The sequence below is a fragment of the Passer domesticus genome, chromosome 8, assembly GCF_036417665.1.
Source record: "Passer domesticus isolate bPasDom1 chromosome 8, bPasDom1.hap1, whole genome shotgun sequence".
In the NCBI taxonomy this organism is placed as follows: domain Eukaryota; kingdom Metazoa; phylum Chordata; class Aves; order Passeriformes; family Passeridae; genus Passer; species Passer domesticus.
The window spans coordinates 29133718-29161711 of NC_087481.1; the positions used below are offsets into that span (position 1 = coordinate 29133718).

General features: G+C 41.1%; 1 protein-coding gene and 1 long non-coding RNA gene across 9 annotated transcripts in view; one reads left to right on the forward strand and one right to left on the reverse strand.

Annotated features, from left to right (window-relative positions):
• The window catches only part of RTKN2 (rhotekin 2), a 171186-nt gene extending 153996 nt beyond the window's left edge, over positions 1-17190 (forward strand). For 5 of the 8 annotated variants that reach the window (XM_064429953.1, XM_064429954.1, XM_064429955.1 and 2 more), the window contains 5 exons: positions 148-279; positions 6181-6346; positions 6673-6792; positions 8251-8358; positions 10316-15149. In XM_064429953.1, the coding sequence (XP_064286023.1) occupies positions 148-279; positions 6181-6346; positions 6673-6792; positions 8251-8358; positions 10316-10869 (1080 nt within the window). In that variant the 3' untranslated portion in view covers positions 10870-15149. Of the gene's footprint in view, positions 1-147; positions 280-6180; positions 6347-6672; positions 6793-8250; positions 8359-10315; positions 15150-17092 lie in introns of those variants that run through there. The other 3 variants (XM_064429958.1, XM_064429960.1, XM_064429957.1) reach the window with 3 other exon arrangements.
• Positions 277-27951, reverse strand: LOC135306323 (uncharacterized). Its single transcript, XR_010367115.1, has 4 exons — positions 26786-27951; positions 25912-25994; positions 16237-18007; positions 277-3876 (listed from the first exon to the last, which is right to left on the reverse strand). It is a non-coding gene; the product is annotated as an uncharacterized LOC135306323 (long non-coding RNA).
• Positions 27952-27994: the final 43 nt, after the last annotated feature.

Genomic DNA, 27994 nt, shown 5'->3' on the forward strand with positions numbered 1-27994 from the left:
GAAATGTTCTGTAACAGAAAGTCTTTGTTGTAGGAATGAATTTGGTGTGGCTAAGGTTTGATCACTCAGGGCTGATATGTGTACACCTTGCAATATGGTTTTGGTTTAGGTTTATGTTTGGCAATTTCTGACTATTCTTCCCCTTAGCAAATGGTAGGAGGTCTGACAAGCTGGAGGAGGCTGTATTGTGTACTGAGAGGTGGCAAACTCCTTTGTTATTACTCACCAGAAGAAACTGAGGCTAAAGTGGAGCCAGCATTGACAGTTTCCATCAACAAGGTAAAATTGGTTGTATGGGGATTTTTTGTTTGTTTTGGTTTTTTTGTTGGGGTTTTAAAATTTATTATTTTGGGGGCATTCTTTTTAGTTTAAGAAATATGTGCAGTCATTTGGGCTCTAAGCTGCTGGTATGCAGAGTGCTTTATAGGTACAATGAGGGTGGGATGTACTTCAGTGAAACTTGCAGTCCCCCAGCAGGAACAGAACATTCCTTAGCTGTGGATGTAAATACCTTCTATTGATTAGACTGGTTAGCATAGAGGAAAAAGGAGAGTGTTTTTCTATGGGAAAAGTAATAACCTTTTATATCACAGTTCTATAAGACAGCCCATGGAAATGTATTGCTTACAGTCCCCTAGCAATGCTTTGGTAGACTTTTGTCCTCAGCAAGGTGGAATTCCAACAAAAGCTTTTTTGTTGTTAGGTGTTATTTGGCCAGTCTTAATTAGAAGGAGAGATGGAAAATTTTTCAAAATATTTTAGTGCCTTAAAATAAGCTGCTTTTCTTAATGCTGGTTTTGTCCAGAGCATAATAACTTTGGAAGCTCTGTTCTCTAGGATGATATTATTGCTGTTGTTCGTGCCCTGGTTGAAAACCCTGAGTTTAAAATGTAATTTTAAAACATTGCTTACTATTTGGCCAAAGAAACAGTAATTAATCTGCAGTAATATTTAAATTAGTAACATTGTGAGAAGGACTGCATTCTCGCTCAGAGTGACAGTGCTATAAAACCCAAACATTTAAACGGGTCATAACAATGACCTGTGTTTGTTTGTGGGTCATAACAAACACCTGTTTGTGTTCTATGGAATTTTAATTGCTAAGACTTCAATTCCTTAAATAAAATTACCTGGTTTTCTAGTGCTATTTTTTCTTCCAACTGCTCATACATTTGCATTAAATAAATATTTATACTGTGATATATATTTAAGTAGGTTTACTTCTTCAGTCACTTTCACTAGTCAGCCTTTGCCATAATTCTGTTTTCCAGCTGTTCACAGTATCAGTTAAGAAATGGTAAACTTTAGTAAATTATAGAATGACTAAATAATTTTAAAATGTGATAGGAATATTTTTTAAAATTATCTATCAGGTTGCCTCCTATCTTTCCTTGGGGTTCTCTGTTTTAGTCTAAATCCTGATTTTGCTTTTCCTTTTAAAATAACCATATTGTCCTGAGATATTTTTCTCCTTTGAGTAGCAAGTGCACCTAGAGCCTAAAATCCAGCTTGATAAGCTTTTGCTGATAGCATGTCCTTATGTTTGCAGTGTATCCTTAAAGCTAACTGTAAAAGGTACATACATGATTTATGTATCTTGCACCATATAACAAAAGTACCAGGCTGCTGGAGAATGACCGTGAATCCTTCTTCAATGGAAATAAAAACAAAAAAAAAAGAAAATGCTATTGAAAACATATTTAGATCCTTTACTACTTAAACAGTTTTTCTTGAAAATAACTTAATGCCTGCAGCTGTTTTTTGATTCCTTTGTTATGAAATTTCTCATACGGATTAAATGAAAGCAGACTAATCGTATGGGCTTGTCTGCTACATGTTGTTAAAGAAACAGCAATTTCAAAGTGAAAGTTGAGATTGAACATCAGCTCTAGACATTCTAACTAAAATCTCTTTGGGTTGCATATGTGGCATTTTCATTTGTAATGTGAAGTTGATCCTTTACATGTAATTTAAGGATGCTTTCTGAGAAGTAATGAAATCATCTGGATTTATGAGAAATTCTCTGGAAAATGTTCACACCGATAGCTGTATTTCCAATTCCCTTTGAATTGAGACTTGAAGAAGCCATTAAGACCAGCAAAGTCATTACTTCAACTTTAGATGACTTCACTGCTGCTGCTGTTGAGCAAGAATGGTTCTGCAGTTCCTATTATGCAAGTGCTACTGTTATTGTTCCAGCTAAATGTGATTATAACATATTATATTGCACAACTAAGTAGGAAAAGAGAAATGATATTTTCTGTAGCAAAGAAAATTTACTGGAATCCAATTTGAAGAAATATCCTTTATGGGCCAGTTCCTGATTTTTTTTCAATTTTTCTTTAATTTGAAATGAAAAATAAAGGTCTTGCCTACACGTGATAGCTTAGTAAATTGGTGCATGTTCCAGCAGTTCACGTTAGTTGCTCAATGTTTGGAATACATAATCTACTGTGCTTGATTCATAGGTTATAAAACTTTTTCTGTGCCATGGGTGCATGAAGCTTGAGGGATTCTGGGATCTTGCTTCAAATTGCTGTAGTCCCACAATTCCCTTCTGGCATATTTTGTCCATGCAGTCTTTGTCCTGGGGCTCTCTCCGTGCCCATGCTGATTGCTGAGGGGAGCAAGGCTCTGCAGGCTCAGGGCCTTGGAACACTGCTGATCAGGGCAGCAGGACAGAGGGACAAAATCAGTTACCTGGAATGACAGTCCTTGGTGGTACAGCTGTTCTGGCAGGTCAGGTACAGGACTTAGTTGGAGAATGTGGTGATGGTCACAGCTTAACTTCAAGGGAACCATCCATATTTTCAGGGAAGCAGGGAGTTCATCCTGAGGCTGGAGCAGAGGAATATGGATAGCAGTTCTGGACCATGTGAGCTTTTGGGAAGCCAGCAACCTGAGCATATTCACTGTGTGTGTTGGGGAACTCCAGCACAGGGAAATAAGCCCAGAAAATATCTGTATTCTCTGTAGTAAGGACTTTGTCCCACTGGTTGGCTTAGGAAAGCCTTCATAGCTGTGAAAATGTATTGGAAAGGCACAGACCAGTTAAGTACCTCCATGTCTGTTATCTCATGTCCCATTGCTCAGTTTAGTCTTGCAGTTGCTCGAAAGAGGTTGTGGGTGCAGGCAGGGGAAGCAGGTAGAACACCCAGATCCTTGTACCACACATGCTCAAATTGAGCAGTTTGAAAGCTGCTTTATTGGCTCACTGTTGCTTCACAAAATGCTTGCTGGTCATATATTGCTGTCTCCTTTTCCATGTTTTCAGCTGCTGCAGTGCTCCCAAGAACAATGGCACAATATCCTAATATTGCTTACCCATGTCATACTCACATTGTACTGACCAGCCAGTGGCCATGAGGATGTCACATTAATACAAGCTCACACAACAAGGAAGGGACAAAATGCCAGCTGATAGACTGAACTTGGTCTTCTGCATTAATGTGTTTGAAAGCCATAATTTGAAATTTAACCGTTTTTCCCTGCTTGCCTAAAAAAAATTATTGGAAATTATTAATTTACAACAGAAATCAGTGCATGCACAGGTTATACTTGTTTCCAGTGTTGTACTGATTTTCAGTTTGGTTTATTTTTTTGTACTAAAAACATGAAGAGAAGTTTGTTATGTGTGATTTGATTTGTTTAACCTTAAAATAGATACGCAGAACTCGGTCCCTAGGTTGTTTGATGTTTTTAAGAACTGTAATTTGTTCTGATGTCTTAAAATAGTCTTTATAACCAGTACTTCTTAGTGTGTCAGGACTGGCTTATCAGGAAAATGTTGTACCTCAGCAGTAAAAAACTTCTATCTCTGTGTCTTCTTCTTAGCTTAAAATATAAGCTTTCCAGAGAGGTATTATCAGGGGATACCTGTGTGGGGAGAAATAAAGAGTAAGGCTGGTATTTATAAATACCATATATTTTTCCCTTTTAGTCTTTCCCCATCTTCAAAGAAAGTCTTTTGCATAAAGAATATAAAACTGGCTTCAGCTTCCCCAGAAGAGTCACTTGAGTTCAAGATTCAATTGTTTTCCTGTTGCCATCCACTGATTGTTCTGGTCTTTACAATTGCTACAGCAGAGTTGGTTCAGTTTTTTAATAAGACTGGGAAAGATATTATTACAACATGGTAAATTAGAACATTTTTGTTGTGTTTTTTTTGGGTGCTTTTTCTGCTTGTTTTGTTTTTGTTTTGTTTTTAATGGCTTTTTGTTGGTGTGGGCTTTGTTTTTATTAAGTGGAACTGGGCATGTCGTGTAATTCACCCAAGCCTGACAAATTCATCAGCCCATTGCTGTAATGGCGTCTTGTATGACTGCTGAAATATTCAGGCATCAGATACAGATTGTTGCTTGAGGATTTATCTCCTTTGAATAATACCACAGTTGTGGGATAAAACCTGCAGCAAACATCATTAAATAAACTTGTGTGTATGGTATGCTTGAAGTTCTTACCTGTCAAATGTTAATCTATTTGATTTCATTTTTTGCTGGTATCTATGGTTACCTGAGTTAATGGGATATAGAGCACTGATGGATGAATTACTTCATCTCCTATTTTTAGACAGAAGAATTTAAATGAACATATCCATCAGATATGCTACAAGCAGTTGTTGGTGTTTCAAATGGTTACTTCAGTAATGCATTTAAAATCTGGGGAATGGTCTGTAGAGTAACTTTTGTTTTTCTGAGGATCGGAACTAGGCTTATCCCCATGGGATCCCATGCGTGAATTTAATTTCTGTAGGTGTATGTTTAATGTCTTTAGCAGATGTTTGACATTTGGTTGAGTTGTGTAGAAGAGAACTGGTTGTTCTGTCCCCACTGTATTTTGAGGAGCCACCTTTTTGGTCAGAGTCACTGTCCATGCAGACAGGAGATGTTTGAACACAGCCCTGGCTGTGATTGTTGGCTTCCTTCAAATCCTGGGCACTGCCCATGCCAGGAATGCCCCACTGTGGCAGGGGGCAGTGCAGGCTCTTGCTGTGTGTTAGATGTCCTCGCTACTCTGCTCTCCTGGGTGTGCCAGAAATCCTCTGAGGAGCAGTGCTGGAATGGCTGCTGCGTGTTCAGTCAGGCCAGGTTGCGTGTGCAAAGATATTCCCAGGGCTTCTACTTTACTTCTTCAAATAAAGTGATGTTAATGGTTTTAATTTGCTCATCATGTTGTGATGAGCAGCACTGTTGGCCAGTCAAATTCTGGAATTTTTTTTAGTTGTGTTTTAGCTAGACTTAAAGCTTTTAGTATTTACACACACACAAAAATCACTGAGTTACGGTGGGTTTGTTTCTTCTTTACTGTAGTAGTGTCATAACAAAGTAAATACTCTGAAAATACCACTGGATCTATTCTAGAGCAACTGAACTATGTCCCTGAACAGAAGGAAAAACCTTAACAGTGCTGCTGTGTAGTCTGAGAGCTTTTCTAACTCTAGCTGAAGAGATTTGTTAGACTTGTGTTATACTTTTTGGATATATATACACATTTAATTATTTCTATGTAGTTTTTCCTAATTAAAACTAAAATATCTATTTTTAAATGGGAAATAGTTATTTTCTATTAGATCAAAATCTTGTTCTAGTAGAACTGTATGGGTTACTGCTACAAATACCCCTTTGAAGATGGCCTAGGTAAATTTGTTTTTAATTTTCCTGTCACTATTGTATTACCCTGAATGTCGTGATGCACTAAGATGAACATTAAATAGATACAGGTTTATAGTGTAGTGGGTAAACAATGGCCCACAAAAGTGCAGTAGGAGGTGTAAATGGTAGCTGTAATAATGTGGTTGTCCATCTGAATTGTTTGGAGAAAAGGAGCTGCTTGCTGTTATTGTAGATTATTCACTAAACTGCTGTGGAGAAGAGTGAGCAATGTGAGATGAGCTGGTGAAGGTAGAGAGAGGGGGAACACAGAATTACAGTACATTCTGTGATTCTGACTGAACTGTGATAATTGTGCTTTATTCTCTTATTTTTCATGTTTTATGCCATTTTAATCGTTTTTATGAGAAAACAATTTTATTATCAGTTCCTGATATTGGTTCTTCTTTTTCAATGGGGTATTAATGTGAAGTAGACAAAAAGCCAAATTCTACCTTCCTTACACTGTCATTGGCCATAAGCTGATGGCAGTGTGAAGCAGTAAGTCATTAGCAGAGTTTGCTGTTCCTAGGAAACGAGGATTCGAGCTGTGGATAAGGACTCCAAGAGAAGAACTAACAACTTCTCGGTTATCAACCCCGTGTCTGGAGGGGGTGTGACACAACGCTTTGCTGCTGACAGTAGGGATGAACTGCATCAGTGGATGGAGGCTTTCTGGCAGCACTTTTATGATCTGAGTAAGTAAGCAGGCAGTGCTGGCAGCGTGCCCTCCGAATGGGGCATTATGTAACATCAAAGGGATCTTGGAGCAATTTGAATTGGAATTGCTTCATAAGCCTTTGTTTGCAGGAACGAAAAGAAATATGTTCTCTGGGATAATACTGGGTGGTGGTCTGAGTCGTTGGAAGGCAAATATTTGACTAAACCAAAGTCCATGTGTTCTTGCAGGAAATCAGAGGCAGAGTATGCCCATCAATCTCAAAAAAACTTGTTCTCTTAGCAATGTTCTTGATAATATTTTTAAAGACTGATAAATTCTCACTCTTCCTCCTTCCCACTGTAGTGGGCGGAGTCCACCTCTGCCTGGGCACCCACCTGGTGCTGTGTTGGTTTGGTGAGATCCTGCAGGTATCAATCCTGAGTATGGAAGCCTTAGTGACAGTGGTGAGGATGCTGGAATCAGGTGGGGCCTTGGCTAGAATGTGGATTCAGCCAGCTCTTGGAAGCAGTCACAAGTAAACTTGGGGTTTCCATGCTCAGAGTATTATGGGTGAATTAAATTACAATTTGTTATAACAGGGATTACTTGATTCTGTTGTAGTTCAAAGGTTTTGGTAGCCCTCATCACATGGGAATGTGCTCACCCAGCCACGCTCCATCCAGTGAGCAAATACCCACTGCTTCCCTGGAGCTGGTAAAAGCTGCACCTCAGCCTTTAACAGGTGATCAAGTGTTACCCTGATCCTTTGGCAAACCTCTGGAACATCCCTGATCTTACATGGCAGAGGGAGCTCATTTATTGGTGTGGAATATTGTTGAAGTCGTACATTGTGCTCCTTGTTTATCACCAAATCTTTATGATAAAAACTACATAGATTAATTTGCCTGTCTTTTTTCTCTGCTTTCTGCTTGGCTCACAGATTTACTGAGAGTAGAGGCTGTCAGCTTTTATGCTGCCATTGACAAAGTAGAATTACTTCCTGATAGGCATTTTTATCAGGTCAGAAAACAAAACCAGGTCAATTAATGAAATATCAGTCTTCAGTCAGAGACAACACCAATCAAATAATTGAATTGAGGTTGTAGAAACTCAGTGTTATAGTTGTATTTCCAGTCATTTCTAACTGTGATTTACAATGAGAAAAAGCACCATCAATTAAAGAAACACACCAAGCAAAAACTAGGGCATCCTCTTTAAATTATCTGTAGAGTAGGGTAAAAGATCTACTTGTTATTCATTATAGATAGAATACTACCCACAGATTTTTTGAGACATTTTCTTTGGATTCAGAAAAAAAATGGGTCACTTGGCATTTAAATGCCTTTTTTCTTCCCTGGTTCTAAAATTCTCTTAAAATTAATGTGCTCAGAAAACTTGGAATGATTGGTATGAACAAAGTAATTTTACTGTGTCTTGTTTTCCTTAAGGTCAAAATCTATTAATAGAAAAAGAGGTTTCCTTGTCTGCTAAGGGATAAAAGGCAAGTTATCCTCTATTAAAAACAGAATGTTCCTTTGCCATAACATTGTAACATTGCTGTGTAACATCCAGCTTGCAGGATATTGGAGGTTGTTCCTGATAACTCGATGAAACTTGCCAAACCTTAAATTTTTCTATTTTTTTTCCCCTTGCATTTATACTGTTTGGGGATTTGAAGGCAAATTATGGTCTTTAGCCATTATAGTGTAATGGTAATGCTGAGTGCTTAAATTCCAGCTAGGATCTTATGACCTTTGTGCTAAGAGAATGAATCCAGAGGTGAAAATACAAACGCATCCTGAGCATTCCTGCTAAACAAAAGTAAATTCTCACTGTTCAGTATTACTTTGGAGATAGTTTCCTGACACAACCTAATAACTTCCATTTTTTTTCCAGGCTGATGTGTTTAAGTTCCAGTCATTGTTCTCTTTTGTCTCTCAGGCCAGTGGAAGCATTGTTGTGAGGAACTTATGAAAATTGAGATTATGTCACCACGGAAACCACCTTTGTTCTTGACAAAGGAAGCGACCTCCGTCTACCATGATATGAGTAAGTGGGATTTGCCTTTTCAAGTTGCAGAGTAACAGAAACAACATTGTCTGAATTCAGATGGCTTCTGGTGTTGGTGGTGAAACACTGAGTTTTTCAAGGACAATTCAGACAATGAAAGAGCAACATAACTGCATACCAAGGAGTTTGTATTAAATCTGAATTTGTAATAGTGCAAATAATGAATACATTTTTATACCTTGAGCTAAAATGTCTGCAGTCTACCCTGAACATACTCAAAACAGCTGTCACTAGAAATAAACACTCATGGTAAGAGTAGTATACAGCTCAGGAAATGTAAAGGTAAAATAGTCCAGCTTGCAAACCAATTGCATGAAATTAATCTGCTGTTCTTACAGCTATTTGAAGGCTTACTGAGCATAACTTGCCTAATTTTTTTGGTCTTTGGTAATGATGTTGAAAAATATGCTTGTAAAGATCTAGCTAGAGTGTATCTAGGACTTGTATTTTTGCAGAGAAAAATGGTATGCAGCAGGATTTTTTAATAGTTTTGTTACAGAAATAATATTTACAGACTAGAAAAAGTAGGTCACTTTGTTTTACTGGATCCCATGCAGTATTGACTGAGAAACACTGTACAACTCTAAATGCCTGACTGCTTGCTGCTTGGGATGGAGCTGTGATGATGCTCAAAATGCCATGTGGGTCACTGACTTACCCTGCATCAGAGCACTGAACAGTCAACTTTTATCTTAGCTGTGAATGCAGAGCAGAAATGCAGTAAATGAACCACACAGAAGCTTTACAAAGGTAACATGGTAGCATAATTCCACTGATGCACTTGCACCTCAGTGAGGAGCAGAACACAAACTCCATTTCACTCTTAATACACTATTTTTTTCCCTGGATTATATATAGTATTTGTAGTACCCTGTACCCAGCAGAGGTGAGGCAGCTCAAATCCTGAGTTCAGTTCTGGGCCCCTCACTACAAGCAAGGCTTTGAGGGGCTGCAGTGTGTCCAGAGAAGGGCAGTGAAGCTGGGAAAGGGTCTGGAGCACATGTGATGAGGAGTGGCTGAGGGAGATGGGGTGTTTAGCCTGAAGAAGAGGAGGCTCAAGGGGATCTCTTGGTTCCCTACAAGTACCTGGAAGGAGGGCATAGCCAGAGGGGATTCTGTCCCTTTTCTCAAGTAAGGAGTGACAGGACAACAGGAAACAACCTTCAGTTGCCCCAGGGGAGGTTTAGATTGGATATTAGGAAGAATTTCTTCACAGAAAGGGTTATCAAGCAGAGGCACAGGCTGCAGGGGTGGGGACACCATTTTGGAGGTATTGGAAAGACAGATGTACACATGTGGTGCTTAGGGACATGGGTTGGTGGTGGACTTGGCAGGGTTAACAGTTGGACTTGGTGACCTTTAAAGGCCTTTTCCAACCTAAACAGTTCTGTGATTCTACTGAAAATCAGGTACTGCTGCTGTTTGAGGCTGGTACTACTGCAGTATACATGGAAAACTCAGTAAGAAGAATAAGAAATGGAGCAAGGCAGTCCTAAGGCACATAGAGAAAAATGATATATGTAAAGATGTCCCATTTTCTACAGGCTGGCAGCACAGGACTATTTAGTCAGACTTTCATGGGCCTCCTGTGAAACAAAATTTTCAAAGCACTATACAGCAAAACGTATTTAATAACTAATACATACAGGTTTCCCTGTAGCACTTTATTTTTTCTTTTACTTGGAAAGAAATATCAGTGCCTACCCTGCTGCCTCAATGCCAGCTGTCACAAAAATAATTCCCTCCTGTCACCTCAGTTCTCTCTTGGATGGCATATGTAATATTTTCCAATTCATCCATTAATACTCTTAGTAGTTTAGACTTGGTGAGACAGTTAATACAGCTTTGTATTCTGAGTAGTAATAAGAAAATAGATAGAAGTAAAATCATTTGTGGTGTTTTAATCTGGGTTAATTGCTGTCCCTTAAAATTACAGGCATTGACTCTCCAGTGAAACCTGAGGGCTTAGCTGATATCATACATAGGAAAATTGAAGAGAGCAATGGTGAGTTCCTTCTTGGCCAGCAAAAAGAGTCTGCATCTGCCCTATGGGCATCACTCTTTGATGGATCTCATGAGATGACTGTTCAGAAAAACATGCACGTGGACCCAAAGAGAGATACTACAAGTCCTACTGACAGCAGAGGAAAGAAAAGAAGAGCACCACCTCCACCCTCTGATAAGTCCCCATACAGTGCAGAAGCACAGGGGAACACAGAGCAGCTGGGCAAGGAAAACTGGAGGAAGCCTGACCACACACCTGCCAGTAGCTCTTCCTTTGAGTCAGTGTTAGCTACGAAAATGCAGCAGCTGCAAACCCCCATTGCTCCTCCTCGCAAAATTGGGCCTTGTGGGAAAAGTGGTTTAGCTGGCCTGGGGAATCCTGTTTCTCTGCTGAGCAAGACCAAGTCTGAAACCAAACCAGTACCAACCCCTAAACAGAAGGGCATCACAGAAATACTAGACCCCAGGTCCTGGTTGCATCCATAGGCATCATATTTAGCTTAGAGGAGTCTTTGGAATTTAAAGTTTCTCCGCCTTCTCCTAACACTCTTTATTAAAAGTAGATTTCAGCATTTAGCTCGTGTTTCCTGTAAGCCAGGGCATTACTGCAAGCTGCAGTCTCAGCTGTATTCATTAGTGCTCCTATCTAAATAATTGCACTAGAATTATTAGAATGGGGGGGTGTTTCTCTGGAGTAACGGTGCTATTTCTGAAAACAATAGTTCAGTACTTTCCTCTTGGAAAGACCACAGTGTTCAGGGTAACCTCAGCTGTCCCCACGGCAGGGGTGTTACCAGTGCCTTCTCCCAGTCCCTCAGCTTAGCCCATCCACAGCTCCTCAGACTACTTCAGTGGGAATTCACACGTATTCAGCACAGATGTTGCAAAGCTGATTTTCTTGGGCTCCATGCTCGCTGCATCCTCTCTCTCCCTTGCTGTTTAGGAAACAACTGCTTATATGGTAATCAAGTGTGCAAAGCTTTTGTGCTGTTCTGAACGGCTCTGTAACCCCATACGAATTTCTGAGGCAGTTCTATCAATTTAGTGTGGACTTCCCAAGTTCCTGCTGGTTCATGTGCAGTTGGAATGGACCAGGATTATCTGTCTTTGAGCAAGGATATGACCCATCACTGCTGTTTTATTTTGGGCTAAGACAAGCATTTCAAAGCAGTTGCTTGGGTATGTGCACATGCACATCTTACAGTTGTTTTTCCTGACAAACGTGGGCCTGTAGCACAGCTCCTCCTCTGTGGAGCCTCTGAGCAGTTCCTGCTGGGGAGCTGGTTTGTGAACAGGCAGTGTTACTGGTGAGCAATCAGGGCTTTTTCACCACTTGTTCTTTCTGCAATAGCAGAGAATGAGCACTTCAGGTGAAGACACTGAACTTTGATACTCTTTCATCAGACTGTTCACCAGTTCTGTAAGTATGGGGTGTTAGGGTTCCTGTGGCACCTGCAAAACACCCACTGCATAAGGAAAAGCTGTGTTCTCTTGGATCCACATCTTAAATACCCAGCCATTTCCTTGGTTGATGCATTTGTCTCAGATGCTGGAACTTATCCAGGGGCAAAGGTCTGCTTGCAGTTCTCCCTCTGGAGACTTGGTGCTCAGACCTGTGTTGAGAGGGTCGTATCAGCAACTGTATACATAGAGTTCATTATTTATTATTTTTTCCCTAAAATGTGGATGGCTCTGGGAGCTTTACCATTTCTCCACAAGATACTGTGGGCATGGTGGTTGGTTGATTTATTTTAATTTTTTGTCTTCAGCTAAGCTCTTGGCTCCACAGTTGTAAAGGCATCTGCTGAATTCCCTCAGTAGTTCTTTTGGGATGGGGTTGAGAGGCAGGTTTCATTTACAAATCCTTTGCAGGATTAGGGCCCTTTGTTCTAGAATGTCCTTGTTCATTCTTCATTTAATCACGTTCCATTTTCCCTCTGAAACAACCATAATCATTCTTACAATAAATCATGCTGTTACTTAAGTGGATGGTTTGTGAATGGCTTATAAATAGGAACAGAAAAACTGAAGAAAAACTACATGGTTATGTAAATCAGACAGTCAACTAAGTGGACTGTACAACTCTGAACAAGAAATGGGAAAAATTGGGAGGGGGGGAAGAATATTTTCCAAAATGCAGCTGCAGTTTATTTAGCTTTAAATCTAGCCTTAAATGTTTCTGTGCTCAGAAAGAAAAAAAAAAACCTTTTCTTGGTAACCCCCTTTCATTTTGTAGTTATATTTTTAAAAAATCTCATAAATATATAAGGAAAGAAGGCACCATAATGAGGAATTATTTTTAAATTCACCAGACCATTGAGTTTCAACAAGCAGTTTCTCTGTTATATTCAGTGGCTTTGTTTTGAACTGAACATGTGTATTTTAGCAAGGCGTTTAATATTAATTTGAAGTCTTCAAGTGATGAGAATTCTCTCATACCTCCTGTTGCAATACTTAATTACCCCAGGTACATTTTCCACTTGATTTTCTATTTGCATTTCTAGCTCCACCTTAAGTTATTTTGGTCTTTTTATGCATTTGATTGCTCATATTGATCTCTGTAGTATCAGCTTTTCTAATTGCCTGTGTGTAGTTATAAATCATGATTATGTCCCTTTTAACCTTTTCTCTGATGAGAGGTACTGAATTCCTTAACTTTCCTATGGCAGTCAATGTTATCCAAGGCTAATTAATCTTCACGTTCTTCTCTGTATTTCTCATGTACAGAAATATTTGTAAGGGTGATGTCTGAATTAGATGCCACATGTCAATAGTGATCCCTCAGGACTGCACAGAGCCATAATGTGATCCTCTTGCTCTGATGAGTATCTCCCTCTCTCTCTTTCCTCAAAAATTGCATTATCTTTTTTTTGTGGAAGCATTGCCTTGGATGCTGACTGTTATGGGCCAAGTCCTCTTCAGAGTCTTTCTCAAGAATGTGGTACATCATCCTCTTATTATCTTACCTTACATTTTCTTGGAAATACCGATTGTATTTTACCAGCATTAAAATACTGCTCGTGAAGTGATCCAGATTGCTCTGTGTAAGTGACCTGTCCTCATTCTTTACTACTCCAGCAGTCTGCATGTCCTTTGCAAATTTATTGCAAGTGATTTTTACAGTTTATTCCAGATCATTGATTTTTAAAATTGAATGCAAGGTAAGGTTTGTAGTGAGAGGTGATAAGTTTTTATTGCATCAGTGACATGGGTAGGGGGTGGGGAAAAGCAAACAGGCAGGCCATTGAATTTCTGTCCCTTTTATCCCAGAGCTTTTAAAACTTTCAGTAAGATGGCAAACAGCTACATTTCTTGCTGAATCCCTATTAATACTGTATCTTGAAATTATTATTATGATATTTTAAAGAAAATTACATGTTCATCTTGTTTTCAGAAAGTTACTCAGGGTTCTTGTGGGTAACGCCTCAGTGCTGCTGTCTTTGCAAGCCAACTTCATATCTCTGAGTAAAATGCAACCTGTTGTTCAAGACCTATTCTCCATGAAGCTGTGTTGATATTTTATATCTATCCTTAAATTAGATTCATGTGGGCCAGTTCATGATATTGGAGAGACACCACAAAGCAAACAAGGCCATTCATTATTCTGTTCATCTCCTTCAGAACTACATCATCCCTGTTAGGAAGAAAGTTGATTCAGGTTTCAGTATTTATTGTTACTTTCCCTTTCTTTCCCCCTCCTTCTATATTGTCATTAGTGCCTTTGCATCTTCTGTGAAGCTTGTTGGCTTGACCAGTAAAACCTGCAGGCTCCCAGGAAACACAGAGCTGAGCTGCACGATAAAGTCAGTGCCCCTGGAGGAACTGCTGCTCCCAGGCAGCAGAGGAGAATGTATTGTGTCACCATCTTAGCAGCTGCGTTCAATGAGGATGCTTTAATTGCATGACTCAAAATACCCGGGATCAAAACCCGACAGCCATTTGGCAGCTCCTGCTGGGATGAGGCTTGGAGGACCTGTGGCTCTCCCAGCCCTTGTGTCCCATTCCCCTGTGCTCACATTTGTGTAGGCAAGGCACAGTGCTGTCACCTGGCTGGGAGCTCCATCGAGAAACACTTCTCCCAGGGTGAATGGCTGCAGTGACCCAGTGTGGCACAGGGAGGACGTTGGTGGCACCTGCTGAACTATGCGTGGGATTGGAGACTTCTCTGAGGAACGTGTCAGGCCTGCTCTGAAAACTGTACCTGCTTTTCTGTGCTGGGACTGATTAATGCTGCTTAAAACCAGGACTGAGTGATCGGATGCAGTCTTGAAGTGGGGGAGACGGTAGTCAGCCTGAACTCTTCTTTTAGGAAGTACAACTTGAAATTAATTGCTAGTTCAAACTTAAATATAAATTTCACAGAACATGAACTTCTGAAATACTGACTGAACAAAGCCTTAACTTATTAACTTTTTATATTTACCTAATGTCTTCAGCTGTTTACTTGGTTTTGGAATGGTAGACGGTACTTTCTGTGGTTTCAAAGGCATTACCTTCAAATGCTTACATTTTTACTAGGATTGTGGGTTTTTTCCCGTGGTAATAATACTAATAGTTATTTTATGGTGGCTTGTACATATTTGGAAATACTGTCGTACTATTCACAGTTGATTTCTAATTAATGCAAACTGCCTTAATAGAAAAATTGAGATTTCGACACTAATGTATTGTGAAATGTTAGAACAGAAATCTTCTTATTTTGCTGCTAGCATATTGTATTTCTCTTAAAATACGCAAGTGAAATTAAAGACGTTTCTAGAATAAAAGGTTTTTGGTGTAATTTTTTTCAATCTGGAACTACATTGAGCTTTACTCCAGTGTATAAGCCATGGGTGATGGCTGCTGTAAAATGAGAGCTCAGGGGTAGCTCCTTTTCCCTGGGGCCTGCCATGAATGTACCCCTGTAGGCTCAGACTGACAGCAGCAAACAGTCTCTGCCCTGGAGGAAGGGAGGAGGAGCCATTTAACCGGCTTTCAGTTAAACCAGTGCTCCCTGCCGCTCACTGAGTCCAGGACTCCCCCCTGTGTGAGCAGGTCAAGTCAGAAATGTTGTGAGATGCACCTTTTTTCCACAAATGTGCCAAAACAAAACACCCTGGTTTAGGTTTCATCTTATTTCTCTCATAGTCATGGAGGAAAAAATGTCATGAATCAGATTTACATCTTGCTCTCTGCTTTGTGAGGTGGCTTCATAAATAAGCCACTGACATCCATTGATTAATTAATTAATCCATCCATTAATTGTTTTCCTTTCACAGGCAGCCTTGTGCTGAAGGGGAACTCTTATCCACCTCACCAGCCAGAGCTCAGTGTGACACTGCTAATTTAGAGCTAACTGAGCTGCTCAAGTAAAGTGTTCTTTTGACCCACTTATAAAATTACTGTAATAAATGCAAAAGGAATTGCTAGACATTTAATCTTGGAATAAGAGTCCATGAAACAAACAAAGTGGGATTGACAATTGCAAGGCAAGACAGTGCAGCTGAGTGATTTAATGAAAATTGTGCTGCAGTTTGCTTTAAGGAATCATGGGAATATAAGATATGATGATCTCTTCATATAACCATTAGCAAATGGTTAAACTGTAATTGTTCCATATATGTATTATGTAGTCACAAAAACCCCCAGTTTGTGAGACATCAAAATAAATTGCTTTGTATGAGGAAGAACAATCTTTCACGATTTTTATATCAAGAGAGCTTTCTAAATGTTTTTATGTACCTCCCCAAAGGGAGAAAATTTATAATAACTAGTGAAGTGTCTTTTATTCTGTTACAGTATTTCTTCACATTTCTATAAACTTCTTGCAAAATAGCTACAAAAAGACATTATTTATAATATATGTTGCTTCACCTGAAGGGTTTTTTTCCAGCTCTTGTCCAGTGTTTGGTAGCGATACAGGAATTCTTGCAGAAGAAAGTCGTGTCATGCACAGCCTCTTCCCAGCCCTTAGTAATTACAGGCTTTTTAATATGCAGACGTGGGAAGCCTTTTAGTCTGTCAAAGTTTCACTTTATGTCTCTGTCTGGACATGAATTCAGAGTGGCAGTTAAAAGCAAAAAATTGTATTCTTTAATTTACTTAAATTTTGGCATCACTGCTGTCTTGTAGCACTTGCAGCTTGATGATATGCCACAAGAGTTTTCTTTCCAAGCTTTAAAATTTGTGTATTTTCTTTTGCTAAGAAGGAAAGGGTCAGTAAGTGTTCATCACATTCCCTTTTCTGTCACTGACTACAAAAGTGGTTCCAAATACAAATATCATTGATTAAGTTTTATCACCCTAAATGAAAATGGTCCCAGTCTTTTCTATCTTTGTTTGGATTATATTTTTCATTTCTAAGTAGTGTCTATTTCAAAATCCCACATGTATTTTGATGATATCTTTCTTGAGCTGGGTGCCCAGAGCTGAACACGCACTACTTGCTCAGGGGCACTCTTGATTTACAAGACCAGAATATGTTCATTAATATTGCCTCTGTTTCAGCTGCTCATTCTGCATTAGCAAAAAAACCAATAAAAATATTTCCATCACTCTGTGGCCAGAATGGTGTGTGCCTAAAAAAAGATGTAACTTAGGCAAGGGAAGATCTCAGTGCTGTTATAGTGAGCTTAGGATCTCACAAATTTCTCAATAGCAGGAACAATTGTTATAACTCTATGGCCAGCACGAGTGAGCTGCTTTGTCCTCACAGCAATTTTTTTTTCAGATGGCAGCAGCTGCTTTACTTCCTTTGGTTTTGAGTGGTCATTACTCAGTCCAACATCTGTACAAAGGGTTGAGAGCTTTTGAAATAAACTGAGAGCAATTTAACTGACCTTCCCATGCCGTGGATGGATCAGCTGGAGTGTCAGCTGCCGAAGCACTGAGTTGACAGATTCTTAGCGTGTATATTTGGCTTGTAAGAAAACAGAGGGCCTGTGGCAGCTTTGCCTTTCTTCTGAATGCAGACCTAGGGGCTGATGTAGAGGATGAGCATGCTCTTCTCATTGCTGTAGCTTTAGCACAGCATGGGCCACGTGACGTGGGGCAGACCAGCGCTTCAAGCATGGAAAAAACTTTGCTCAAAATGAGTAGAATCTCAAATTTTACTGACTAAATGGAAAGCCTTTTATTAAGGACAGATCCTAATAATGGTATTCAACGCATGGCTTCAGGTCAAACTGGATTTAATACACCATGCCTTTTATATATCAGGATTTTTCTATTATTTTAATAAGAGTTCATTTGTGTGTCTAATAATACTAATCACATTTTACTCATGACCTCATTAGGAAGATTCTTAAACATTTGCTTGATCATTATCCTAAAGAAAGATAAAGGTCTGCTGTCTTGGGAACACCTCAGGTTTAACCCAGCTCATGCAATAGCCACTTGAGCCTGATGCACACTTTTCTGTTCATTCATTTAAAATTATTGTATAATTCCTTGGCAAGTAAAGTTAGTGATTTCTAAGCATTAATATGTAACCTGCTATTTACATTTTTTGTAAGGATAAACCAGAACACATGATTCTTCAGCTACTCTACAGCTTACTAGAATGATTAATACAAACTTCAGCAAGAACTTGTTTACTTGCTTCTTTCTACATTTCCTTTGGCAGGGCAAATTCTGTCAACCATATCTGCAAAATAAAAGAAAAAAAAAGAGAAAAAAAGTAGAAAAGGGAAAAGATAGAGCCAATTATTTAGTTAGGCTTTATCTGTCTCATGTTGAAGCATTAAAGAGAGCCAAGGGATTGCTGCAGAAACAATTACTTGAATCAGGGTACACACAAATTCAATTTGGGCTCTCAGTGATTTTAAACAAGAGTCAAGGGCAGGGCCACAGTTTCTCTGCCCCTCACTTTTAAATGTGGTTCACTGTGACAGAAGTTTCCACCACACTTTTTGAGGCATTAGTCCTGAGGGGTGTTGGGTTTGGCAAAGTAGTGCCATGTTCATGACTGGCTTCAATACCACCATCCTCACAGACCCTCTGAACTTGGGGCATGCAGGAAATGAAAAGAATTCTATTTCTCCCCATTTCTAGAGAGATGATGCTAGCAAACTCTTAGCAACTTTTAATGGAAGAACAAGGCAGTTTTGAAAAGCTGACTATGTTACTAATGGGATGTGACCAAAAAGCCCTATCAGGATGTTTTCTGAAAACCCACCTGACATCGCTGCCTTTCAGTTTACTGGGCAACTTTTTCAGCTTTTTGTAGTGACATAATATTCAGAGAAGATATTGTTTAGTCCTTGTACTGCACTTTTGATGCCCTTTACTACAGAGAATTTTGAATCTTTAAGCCCTCCTTCCCTTTCCAGTGTCACTGTAGGAATTAGTATTATCTGGCAGAAACATATTTCATCTCAGCTGACTTGCAAAGCACACAAGGTTACAGCAGTTGAAAGAAGGAAGCATGGCTTGGGATTGGCCAGTGTGTTGCAGGCTGTGACTCATCCATGGAGCAGAGTTTGGGACTGTCTCACATGAGACACTCCGGTCCTCCTCATGCTGATAAAGGAGTGATCAGAGCCCTTTCCAGTTCATCTCTTCAGTGCCTTCATCATACTTTATCAGCAATCCCACTATTTATTTTCTACAATGCTCTAGTCCCAACAAAGCACTGATCTTGTAACCCAAGATACAAACTGTCCTGATGCCCTCTTGGACATTTGTCAGGAGTCAATGACAATCAAGATGCACCAAGACAATTTTGGCCAGCCGGGTCCAGAGTCAAGATCCCCACATGCCTCTTTCTGCTTTTTATCCCACTCCAGTACAATCACAGCATCTCCCACTGGGAGAAAGTTCTAATGTGCTTTATAATCATTAAACTTCACAGTCCCCTTTGGGTTAATTATTTGTGTGGCAGAAGTCATCCACAGAGGTTACACATATGAGATATTCATGTGTCAGCCTTTACAGACCTGATTGTGCTCAGGTTTTTTGGCCCATTTTAGCACATCCTGATCTTATAATCAAATTATATGTGCAAGTTCTGGTTTTGTGAACTAAACATAAAAGAACAAACAAGCAAATGAGCTTTTCTACAGCCTCCTCCTCCTCCTCTGAGTGCAGGGTTTCAGGGTCCTCATGGAGTGCTCCCTGGAGCAGGGCTGCAGCTTACCAAGGCTGAGTCCCTCCTGGCACTCTCATTCACGCATTCTGTCAAACAACATTTTCTTTGATTTTTTATCAAGATCTTCTTGACTGAGATCTTCAAAGCAATTAATTCAGTGCTCCATGATTGCAGCTGCTGAATAATTGTTTGTTAGAGCATTTTCTTTCCCAGGCAAGAGATGTAAAGTAGTTGCTCCCCTCAATAAACAAGTTGTCAAATGTGATTAGTTAATGGACCTGTAATCATGCGATAGCATAAAGGTAAGGATATGGTAAGTGTGATGTGAAAATGCATATTTAAATTAAAGCTATAGGGGAACATTTTCCCATAGGAACTCTTCCTATCGCTGCTGAAATAGACAATTTACTATTTACAATGATTAACTGTAGATCATTAATTAAAGAAAACAAGAGATTAGTCATCAAGCATTTAAAATTAAAGATGCATTGATTGTTTGAGTTACTTTCAGGTCTGGCCAGGAGACCAGGTTAGTGCCCAGGTCCCCATGCCTGAGCCAGCCTTCCCATATAAACTGACATGCAGAAGTAAAAGCCTGTTAAAATTAAGGTAAAAAATGTACTAGCCAATATTAAGCTCCCAGAGCCTGAAATGTGATCCTATGTTCCTATTGACCAGCCCTGTAATTTGCCATACTGTTTCTGGTCAGACACATTAGGAGGCAGAAATGGAGAACCCAGGCTTGTGGGGAAGAAAGAATGTCATTTTTTGGCAAGTGAATGCTAAATTCCAACCTAAATGCAGTATGTATTATAGCTCAAAAAACCTAGTTAGCTCATTTTTATCTCTAAATAATAAATCTATCTTTCTGCCTGCTCTTTAGAAGAAATTTGAGAAAATCTTGCAGTGGAATCTGTGGAAAGCAGAAGCCCTGTGCAAAAGAACCTTGCAAGGCTGGGGTTTTTCCTTCCACCCTCCCTTGGGAAATGTACATTCAATGGTATCATTTCCTAAAAGAGTTTTCCTTGACAGAAAAGCAAATACTTTTATTTTTGGTTTTGTTAAAAGCTGTATCTATTACAGAAATTTAATTCTCCATTTGGGAATTATAAGCAGTAATACAATAATAATAGTTGTTGGTTACCACACGCTTATTTTAGACTATTCCAGGCAGCTGCCTTCTGCTTTTTGTGCAGTCTCTTAGCATTAGGATCCAATATAAAATAAATTACTCTGAACTGTCTGCCAAATTTGACTATTCTTTTAAAATCAAGTAGCTGTTGCTTACATTTTGTAATAGCAACAGCAGTAATTTAATTACTAAGTCACGTATGAAAAATAAGAGTTCAGCCTGCAACCTTCAAGAAATTAACCACCTAACTACTGTTAAAAAGATGAGCAGGGTACATAATTCTGAGACAATGGACCTGTGAAGGCCACAGTGATGTGCTGCATAGTCAGAGGCTATGGGGTCACTGCTGCTTGTAGCCCAAACCTGCTGGGATTTTGTTTGCTTTTTGGAGGGCACTGGAGGCAAAGCTTTCATGAGTTAAGTGTTGAGCATCTCCTCTGATGTGTCCCAGGACGAGCTCCCTGCACGCTGCCAGTCCTCACATCCCTGTGGCACATGTACCCCAAGGCAGTAATCCAGGGGGGGCTGACACTCTCCTGGCCCCTGGAGCTGTGGACTGATGGGGCAGGGATCCTTGCCCCAGGGCTGGCTGTGGTCCATATGACCCCTCACAGCCCTGCCCCACCATTTGGGGTGCCCTTCACCATAAGGGTTTCTGCAGGACTCCACCTTCATGCTGCTTCCTCAACAGTTTTTACAAGCTGACCATTTGACCAGGACTACAGGCTACCACATATGTGCTAGTAAAGCATGTTCATAAATAAAATTGTTTACTAAGAAAGTTGACCTTTGCCAGCCCCTAATACTGAGGCAGCTGCCTTTAAAAAAATAGAATATTATTTGTATTGACATTTTGGCTGTTCAGTCCAGTAGGTCACACTTCAGAGGCTTTGCTACACCAAGACTTTTTTGTCATGGAAATTGAGCCCCATAAATAAGAGGATTTTCAGCACAACTCAGCAAGTTGCCCATTTAAAACAAAACCCCTCTGTGCTTCAGTGTTGGCACAGTTGCAAATTTACCCCATGATATTGCTCCAGCATCCCTCCAGGTTCATCTCCTTTGTGGGTTACTTCAGTTACTCCCACTCTTCTCCTTCCCCTTGGATGGCTCCCAGGGTCACAGTGGGTTCCTCTTACTCCCTCTGCCTCCCTTCCACACCTCTACTTTTCCTGGTGTAATAACCAAGGACAATGGTTTCTTAAGAGAGTTTCAAGGTACTGGACCTTTTAGAAGTGATCAAAGGTAGCTGGAGGATCGATCAGACACACAAAACCATGGTTGGATTCAGCTGGAGGATGACATAGATGGCCAAATGTCACAAAGCTCATGATAGTATCCCCCAAGCCAGTCAGACACGGGTTAGGACCAGGTTACTCCAGATAGCTGCACTGCTGACAAAGAGCATCCAAGCTTTCTTGGAAGGCTACACACTGGATCAAGTGGATGCATCCCTTCTTTGCCCACACAGTGCTCGAGAGACATTATCTTCCTTGTTAGTATGCAGCTGGTGTGGTTCACTGGCTCTGCCAAGCAGAGCTTTTTAATTCTCCCTCGCTGGAGAGAGGAACTTCAGAATAAGAGAATGATTAATGGAGGGAAGAAAAAAAAGCAAACAAAATTTTAAAAGGGATAATAAAAACCCTCAATGAAAGTGAAACGATCAAGATTTATGAGAATTCTATGAATTCCTCACAGCCTTTCAAAGCAGGATTGCATAAGCCGCAGCACACCTCCCTCAGCACATCCTTTAATGACAGTGGCCGTGTTTACGCTTTCATTGACACCGCCTCCATGCCCGCAGGCTCCAGGCGAGGCCTGTTCGCACACGCACCGAGCAAACAGAAAGCCAGGCCTGTGTAACTCGGGACCAACTGGAGGGTTTTGGGGTGCAAGAGCTGGGTCCTGCCTGCAGCACTGCTCGGAGGGACCATGCAGGGCAGCAGCACCCAGCACAGGCACAGCCAGGGAGTGGGGACGTGTAGCAGGGTACTACATGAAATCTGGCTTTTTGCAGCTCCAGGGGCACAGCAATTGGATACATCCAAGTTTTCCTGGGAAGGTTGACCAGCTCACATTCAGCAGTGCAATATTCAGGGCTATAGTGATACAGCCCTGGCGAATCTTTTCCATTTCCTTCCAGCTTTCAGAGAAATCAATTAAATGTCTCTGATCAGGTTTTTCACTGTGGCTGGGGACATGTGGTCTTCCTATGCTCCTGCAGAGGTGAGCACAAGCCAAACTACACTGAAGGTGCCTCCAAGCTGCCTGAAATTAGACATCATTGGAAGACCTTAGCAGATCTTTTTATCTGGAGAGAGTTCAACAGAGAAGAAGCACCTGGATCAGCTGTGAGACATTTGCAATGAATTGTCTCCACACTAAACACTGGATGTGAATAATATCCCTGCATTCCCCATAAAATAGTCCCTTCACTGCCAAACTCCCTTTAACACAAGGGGGTTAAACACCAAGTTAACCTGGATGGCAAAAGCCAGGCAAACCCAGGTCACTGCAAAGCACAGCTTTTACATGATCACCTTTGTAGGCAGCAAACCCCCTTTTTGCCCAGGATGGGTCACAGAAGCTCTGCTGTGTGATGTGCTGCAGGATAACTGACAGAAGGGTTGGTGATAATTGGAAGAGTTGGGCAGAGATGATACCTGAGCATGGAATGTCTTGGCTTGCAGACAGAAATCACACCTGAACGCCTCCAATGTGCTGAGGTGTGCACTACAGCCAGTGCAACTTCCTGTTGCAAACCTTTCTGAACAGATTCAGGAGCCAGATCAAAATGTTACAGGTCAGTAAGATCTCAAAGAGAGTGTTTGAGAACATAATTCAGGGGCTGTGAACAGGAGGGGTAGAGGAACAGATTGCATTAATTCTCCTTCCAGGTAATAATTATGCCATTAACTTGAAATGTTAAAGTATTGTTGGTGTCTATCGTGTGCATACTTGTATGCATAAGTTTTAACACTGCCAGCCACCTATTAAGGCACACACAGTGAGAGCCCAGACAGCAGGGCTTGTAAAATGTGACACCCAACTTCTGCATCTGCCCATTGCTTCTAAGCTGGCTGAATCTAAGAAGCGACATGTTACTTTTTTCTTCTCTTCCTCCTTTCTTAAATAGATAAGGAAAATAAATCAAAATTATACAAGCACAGATTTTCAATTTATTATATCACCCTCTATCTCAGTTCTATCAATGCCAAAGCTGTGGGCTGCTCACCTCGTGAGGATGGCTGTGTTATGGAGCAATTCTCACAGGGCTAAGGGCCATTGGTGCTAATTTGCTGGCTGCATCTTCTGTGCTGGTCAAGTGAGGCAGTGGAGCTCTGCAGCAGGGAGCTGCACAGGGCTGCCCTGTCCAGCTCTGCATGATCTGGCACCCAGTGATCACCACAGCCCTGTGGAGCAACCAGCTGGGACAGAAGCAGTGCAGCCACCATGGCACCATGTACTATATTGCAATGTTTCAGCAAATATAGCTTGCTTTCAGGAGGCCTAATTAACACAGGCAGAGCTTTTTTCTTTAAGAAGTTGGTTTTGGGGAAAAAAAAGGAAAATTAATAACATATCCAAACCCTGCTCCATCAGAGAGAGAAGAACAACACACTGAAGAGTGGTGATGGCAGCAGGAGTGTAGAGCCCCCACCCAGCCCACCAGATACAGAGGGTAACCTCATTGCTTTGTTTGAAGTATCCAGCATGCAGCTGTAATTGCTTTGTGCCTGATCCATAGGGAGATGAAGCCTTATTCTAATAGCATACAGCTCTTTTGGCCTTTTCTGAGGTTTCAGTCCACAGCCTTATAAGGGCTCCTCTGAAATGCCAAATTTGGACTGAGCAGGGATCTGCTGTTCCCTACCATGTGGATTTCAGGTCTTTGATCCACAATTCTTCTGAAGGGAGGGGGGCCAATAATCAATAGGTGCTATAGACCAGCTATTTAATGGGACTTTCTCCAAACTTGGATAAATCAAGTTTGACCTCCTTCTGGCTCCATTAGTGCTGTAGCAAAGTGGCTTAACACTGGTTTTAAATGAAGAACAGATGCTTCTTCTGAGCAGAGCTATTGTGCACCAGTGAGGAGAGAAGGGGATAAACAAACATGCACTCCAACTGCAGCCAGAGAGAAACAGAACTGGTGGCTCAACTCCTGGAGTTGTTCCTCCATCTCCATTAGCAGCTAAAAGCAGAATATGGAGAGATGGTGGGGATAAGGGCTGCTTTCTCAGAGTCCTGCCATGACCTGGGCAGCTGGTGGCACGAGGCATGGTGGATGGAGACTGGTGGGGTCATTCTACTGCTGCTCTAAGGACTGAAACCTGAATGTCTTTCATGTCACACTCTGAGTTATCAGCAGCAAAATCCCCTTCTCACTGATGAACACCTTAATGAATTAGCACTCCTGTATTTTCCTTCTTGCTTCAGAGGCCAGCTCCTCTGCTGCAGTTCAGACTCTTCTTGTGCACCATTTGTATGTGTTTTGTACTAATTTAGAGAAGAGGACCATCTGCAACTGCCTTGTAGGAGATCTGGTTTGGTCAGCACACCTGGGCACTCCTGGTCTCATTGCTTTCAATGCTGTTCACCTGCTTTTCACAGCTGTGGCCCATTGGGATGAGGCTCAGCTGCAGCCCCACTCCCAATTACCACAAAGAGTGTACTGACAATTCCCCCTTTTTTTTCCCCTTTTAAATAAATGCCATGTCTACTATTCCTCTACAGGGCCCTTGCAGGACAAATAGTAAACATGGTACAAGTATCTCTTTTGTAGGTTCCACTAATTCTGGAATGCATCTGTATACTGACCTTGATTCACTCTCTAAACTTATGTATCATTAAAATCTTTATACTTACATTTATGGAATATTGACAATATCTATAGTAACATACAAGAATAAGCCAAAGGCCAAACACCAGGATATCAACAAAATCAACAGCTATAGAATTCCATCAATAGCTATACAACTTTAACAATATTAATAATTATACAGCTATATAATTCCAAGTTATAACGGTTTTACAATTGTTAATAAAATAACAGTGAGATCAGTATAGAATGAATAAAATGCAAGCACAACCCTTTGTCTGCATAAAATGTAAATACATTTACAAAACTAGATCTAATGTAAATAATATGCAAAGACAACCAACCAGTAATAAAAACAAGAACAAATTCTAAGACAGAACATGGGCTAAGCTGAAAACAAAGCACAGCAAAATGGGAAATACCAGGAAAAAGCTGAGCTCAAGTCACCTGGTGGTTGAGGGCTCTGTCATTTCAACAGCTGGGCTCCCTGATGCCATTTTCACTTACCCAAACAATGATGATTATTCACACACAGGATATGGAATCACTCCATCCAGGCACTGTGTTCTGAATTTCTCCCTCTGGGAAACCTGCTGGTAGCAGTGCTTGCACTCAAAGACAGCAGGGTCCCCTGAGCCATAGTAAGGGTTCAACTGGCTGGGTGGCTGCAACTGAATATTGTTCTTTCCCATAATGTTCCTATTCAGGGAACAGTTCCTTCCTGATGTGCACTGTGGGTATTTCAATGTACCCTCCACACACTGTACTCTGAAGCTGTGAGTGTTTGGGTCTTTCAAATATCCCAGTTTATAACAGAATTCAATATTCTTACCAGATGTAGACTACAGCTTGGTTTATTCAATCAATTTCAGCTCAATATTTTTTCTGTCCCTATCTTCTTCTGATGCCATACAGGCCATCAGGCAAACTGGAGGGGCCTTGTCCACAGCCCATTTAGACAGGTGATTGTTGGAGATCCTTTCAAGATATACAAATTCAGGCATTTGTATTATAGAGTATCACCTTGTTGATATTCTTGCAAGTGGAAGACAAGAAGCTCTCCACTTGGAATAGCTGGAGGCGTGCTACATCGCCCAGCTTGTCCTTTGCATGTTGGCAGCTCTGTCCAGGTCTCATAGTCTTTCCCTAACGTCTTTCCAAACACTAAAAGCATGCCCATGCTAAAAAGCACTTTGCCCATGGTAAAACACTGTGAAAGGTGTAGTTAGTAGTCTTAATCCTTCTATTTTCCACAAAGCTTTCCATGTGGATAAAACACTCCGTTTATCACTTGAGAAGTCCCCATTATGTTCCCCACAGTTCACTTGTACCTCAGGTATCAAAATCAGAAAGCTTCAACCCATACACAATAACACCTTACCGCTCTAGAAGGTGTCTGTTCATACAGAGCCCCATCACTCCACTTCAGAAAGCGTCAGGTGTCTGCCCATCCTGCTCTTTAGCCCAGCTTTTATAGCCTCATGCTGATGCAGTGCACCTGTGTGCCCTGTGCTCCCTTTGGTGGTTGCTCAGCACACCTCAGCCCTCCATGGCTCATTAATCCAGTGCTGCTCACCTGCTCCTCACAGCTGAGCCCCATTGGGGATGAGGCTCAGCCCAGCCCCATCCCAATCACCACAAACTCTGTGCCTGCAGGAGTCATTGTATATTAAGAACTCAAAGCCCGAATGCACAGAGAAGCTGATACAAAATCACCCAGCCTTCACCCTTCTGCAAGGCCCCTAGCCCTGGCTATGGACGGGCTATGGCGGCAGGATCATCACCAAACAAGCACCAGCACGGGATTCCAGCTCCAAGCTGGAAGAGGTGCTCAGTTTGCAGCAGCACAGGAGGTGGCCACCACTCGTGTTACTCCAGAGGGCTGGTGTTCAGTCCTAGGGCATGGCAAAAGCAGGAGCTGGGTGGGCTCTGTTGACAGCTGCCCTACACAGTAAACCACCTCTACCCAATCCTCCTCACCTGTTTTCTGTCAAGCCTGCCAAAACCATACTGAAAGATCAGGAAAAATAGAGCCAAATTCTTAATTTCTGAGTGGTATTGACACAAGCAAACATCACCAGCTCCTCGTGGAAAACCACTCTGTTGCAAAACTGGCAGTGGTCCTGTTAACCCCAGTGCTCTCATGGCAAATGCTGAGTTCTCAGTACGTCAGGGCATGCACACGTGATCTCTCTCTCCCCTTCTCTGTATATTGGTATTTTATATAAATCAGTATTTTCTAGTCTTTAACAGCCATTTTTCTCCACCAGCAATTCCATCTAGCAAAGAGGCTCAAATGGAAGGGTGGCTGAGGGGGACCCTGGCAGGGTGGTGGCAGTGGCCCAATAGCTGAGGCCAGCAGTGGCAGGAAAAAGCAAACACATCAGGCATTGCCATTTTGTGACCTGATCACCTACAGATGTGCTGCTTGTGCAGGGCTGGCGTGTTTCTGTGTGTACCTGTGTAGGGCAATTTGTTCATCAATTACTTACATGTAAATTTGGAAACTAAGAGCAACCAAATAACTTGATAAACAATCCCAGCCACCAGGGACAGAAGAGCAGGAGGCTCAGAGGTAATTATATATTTA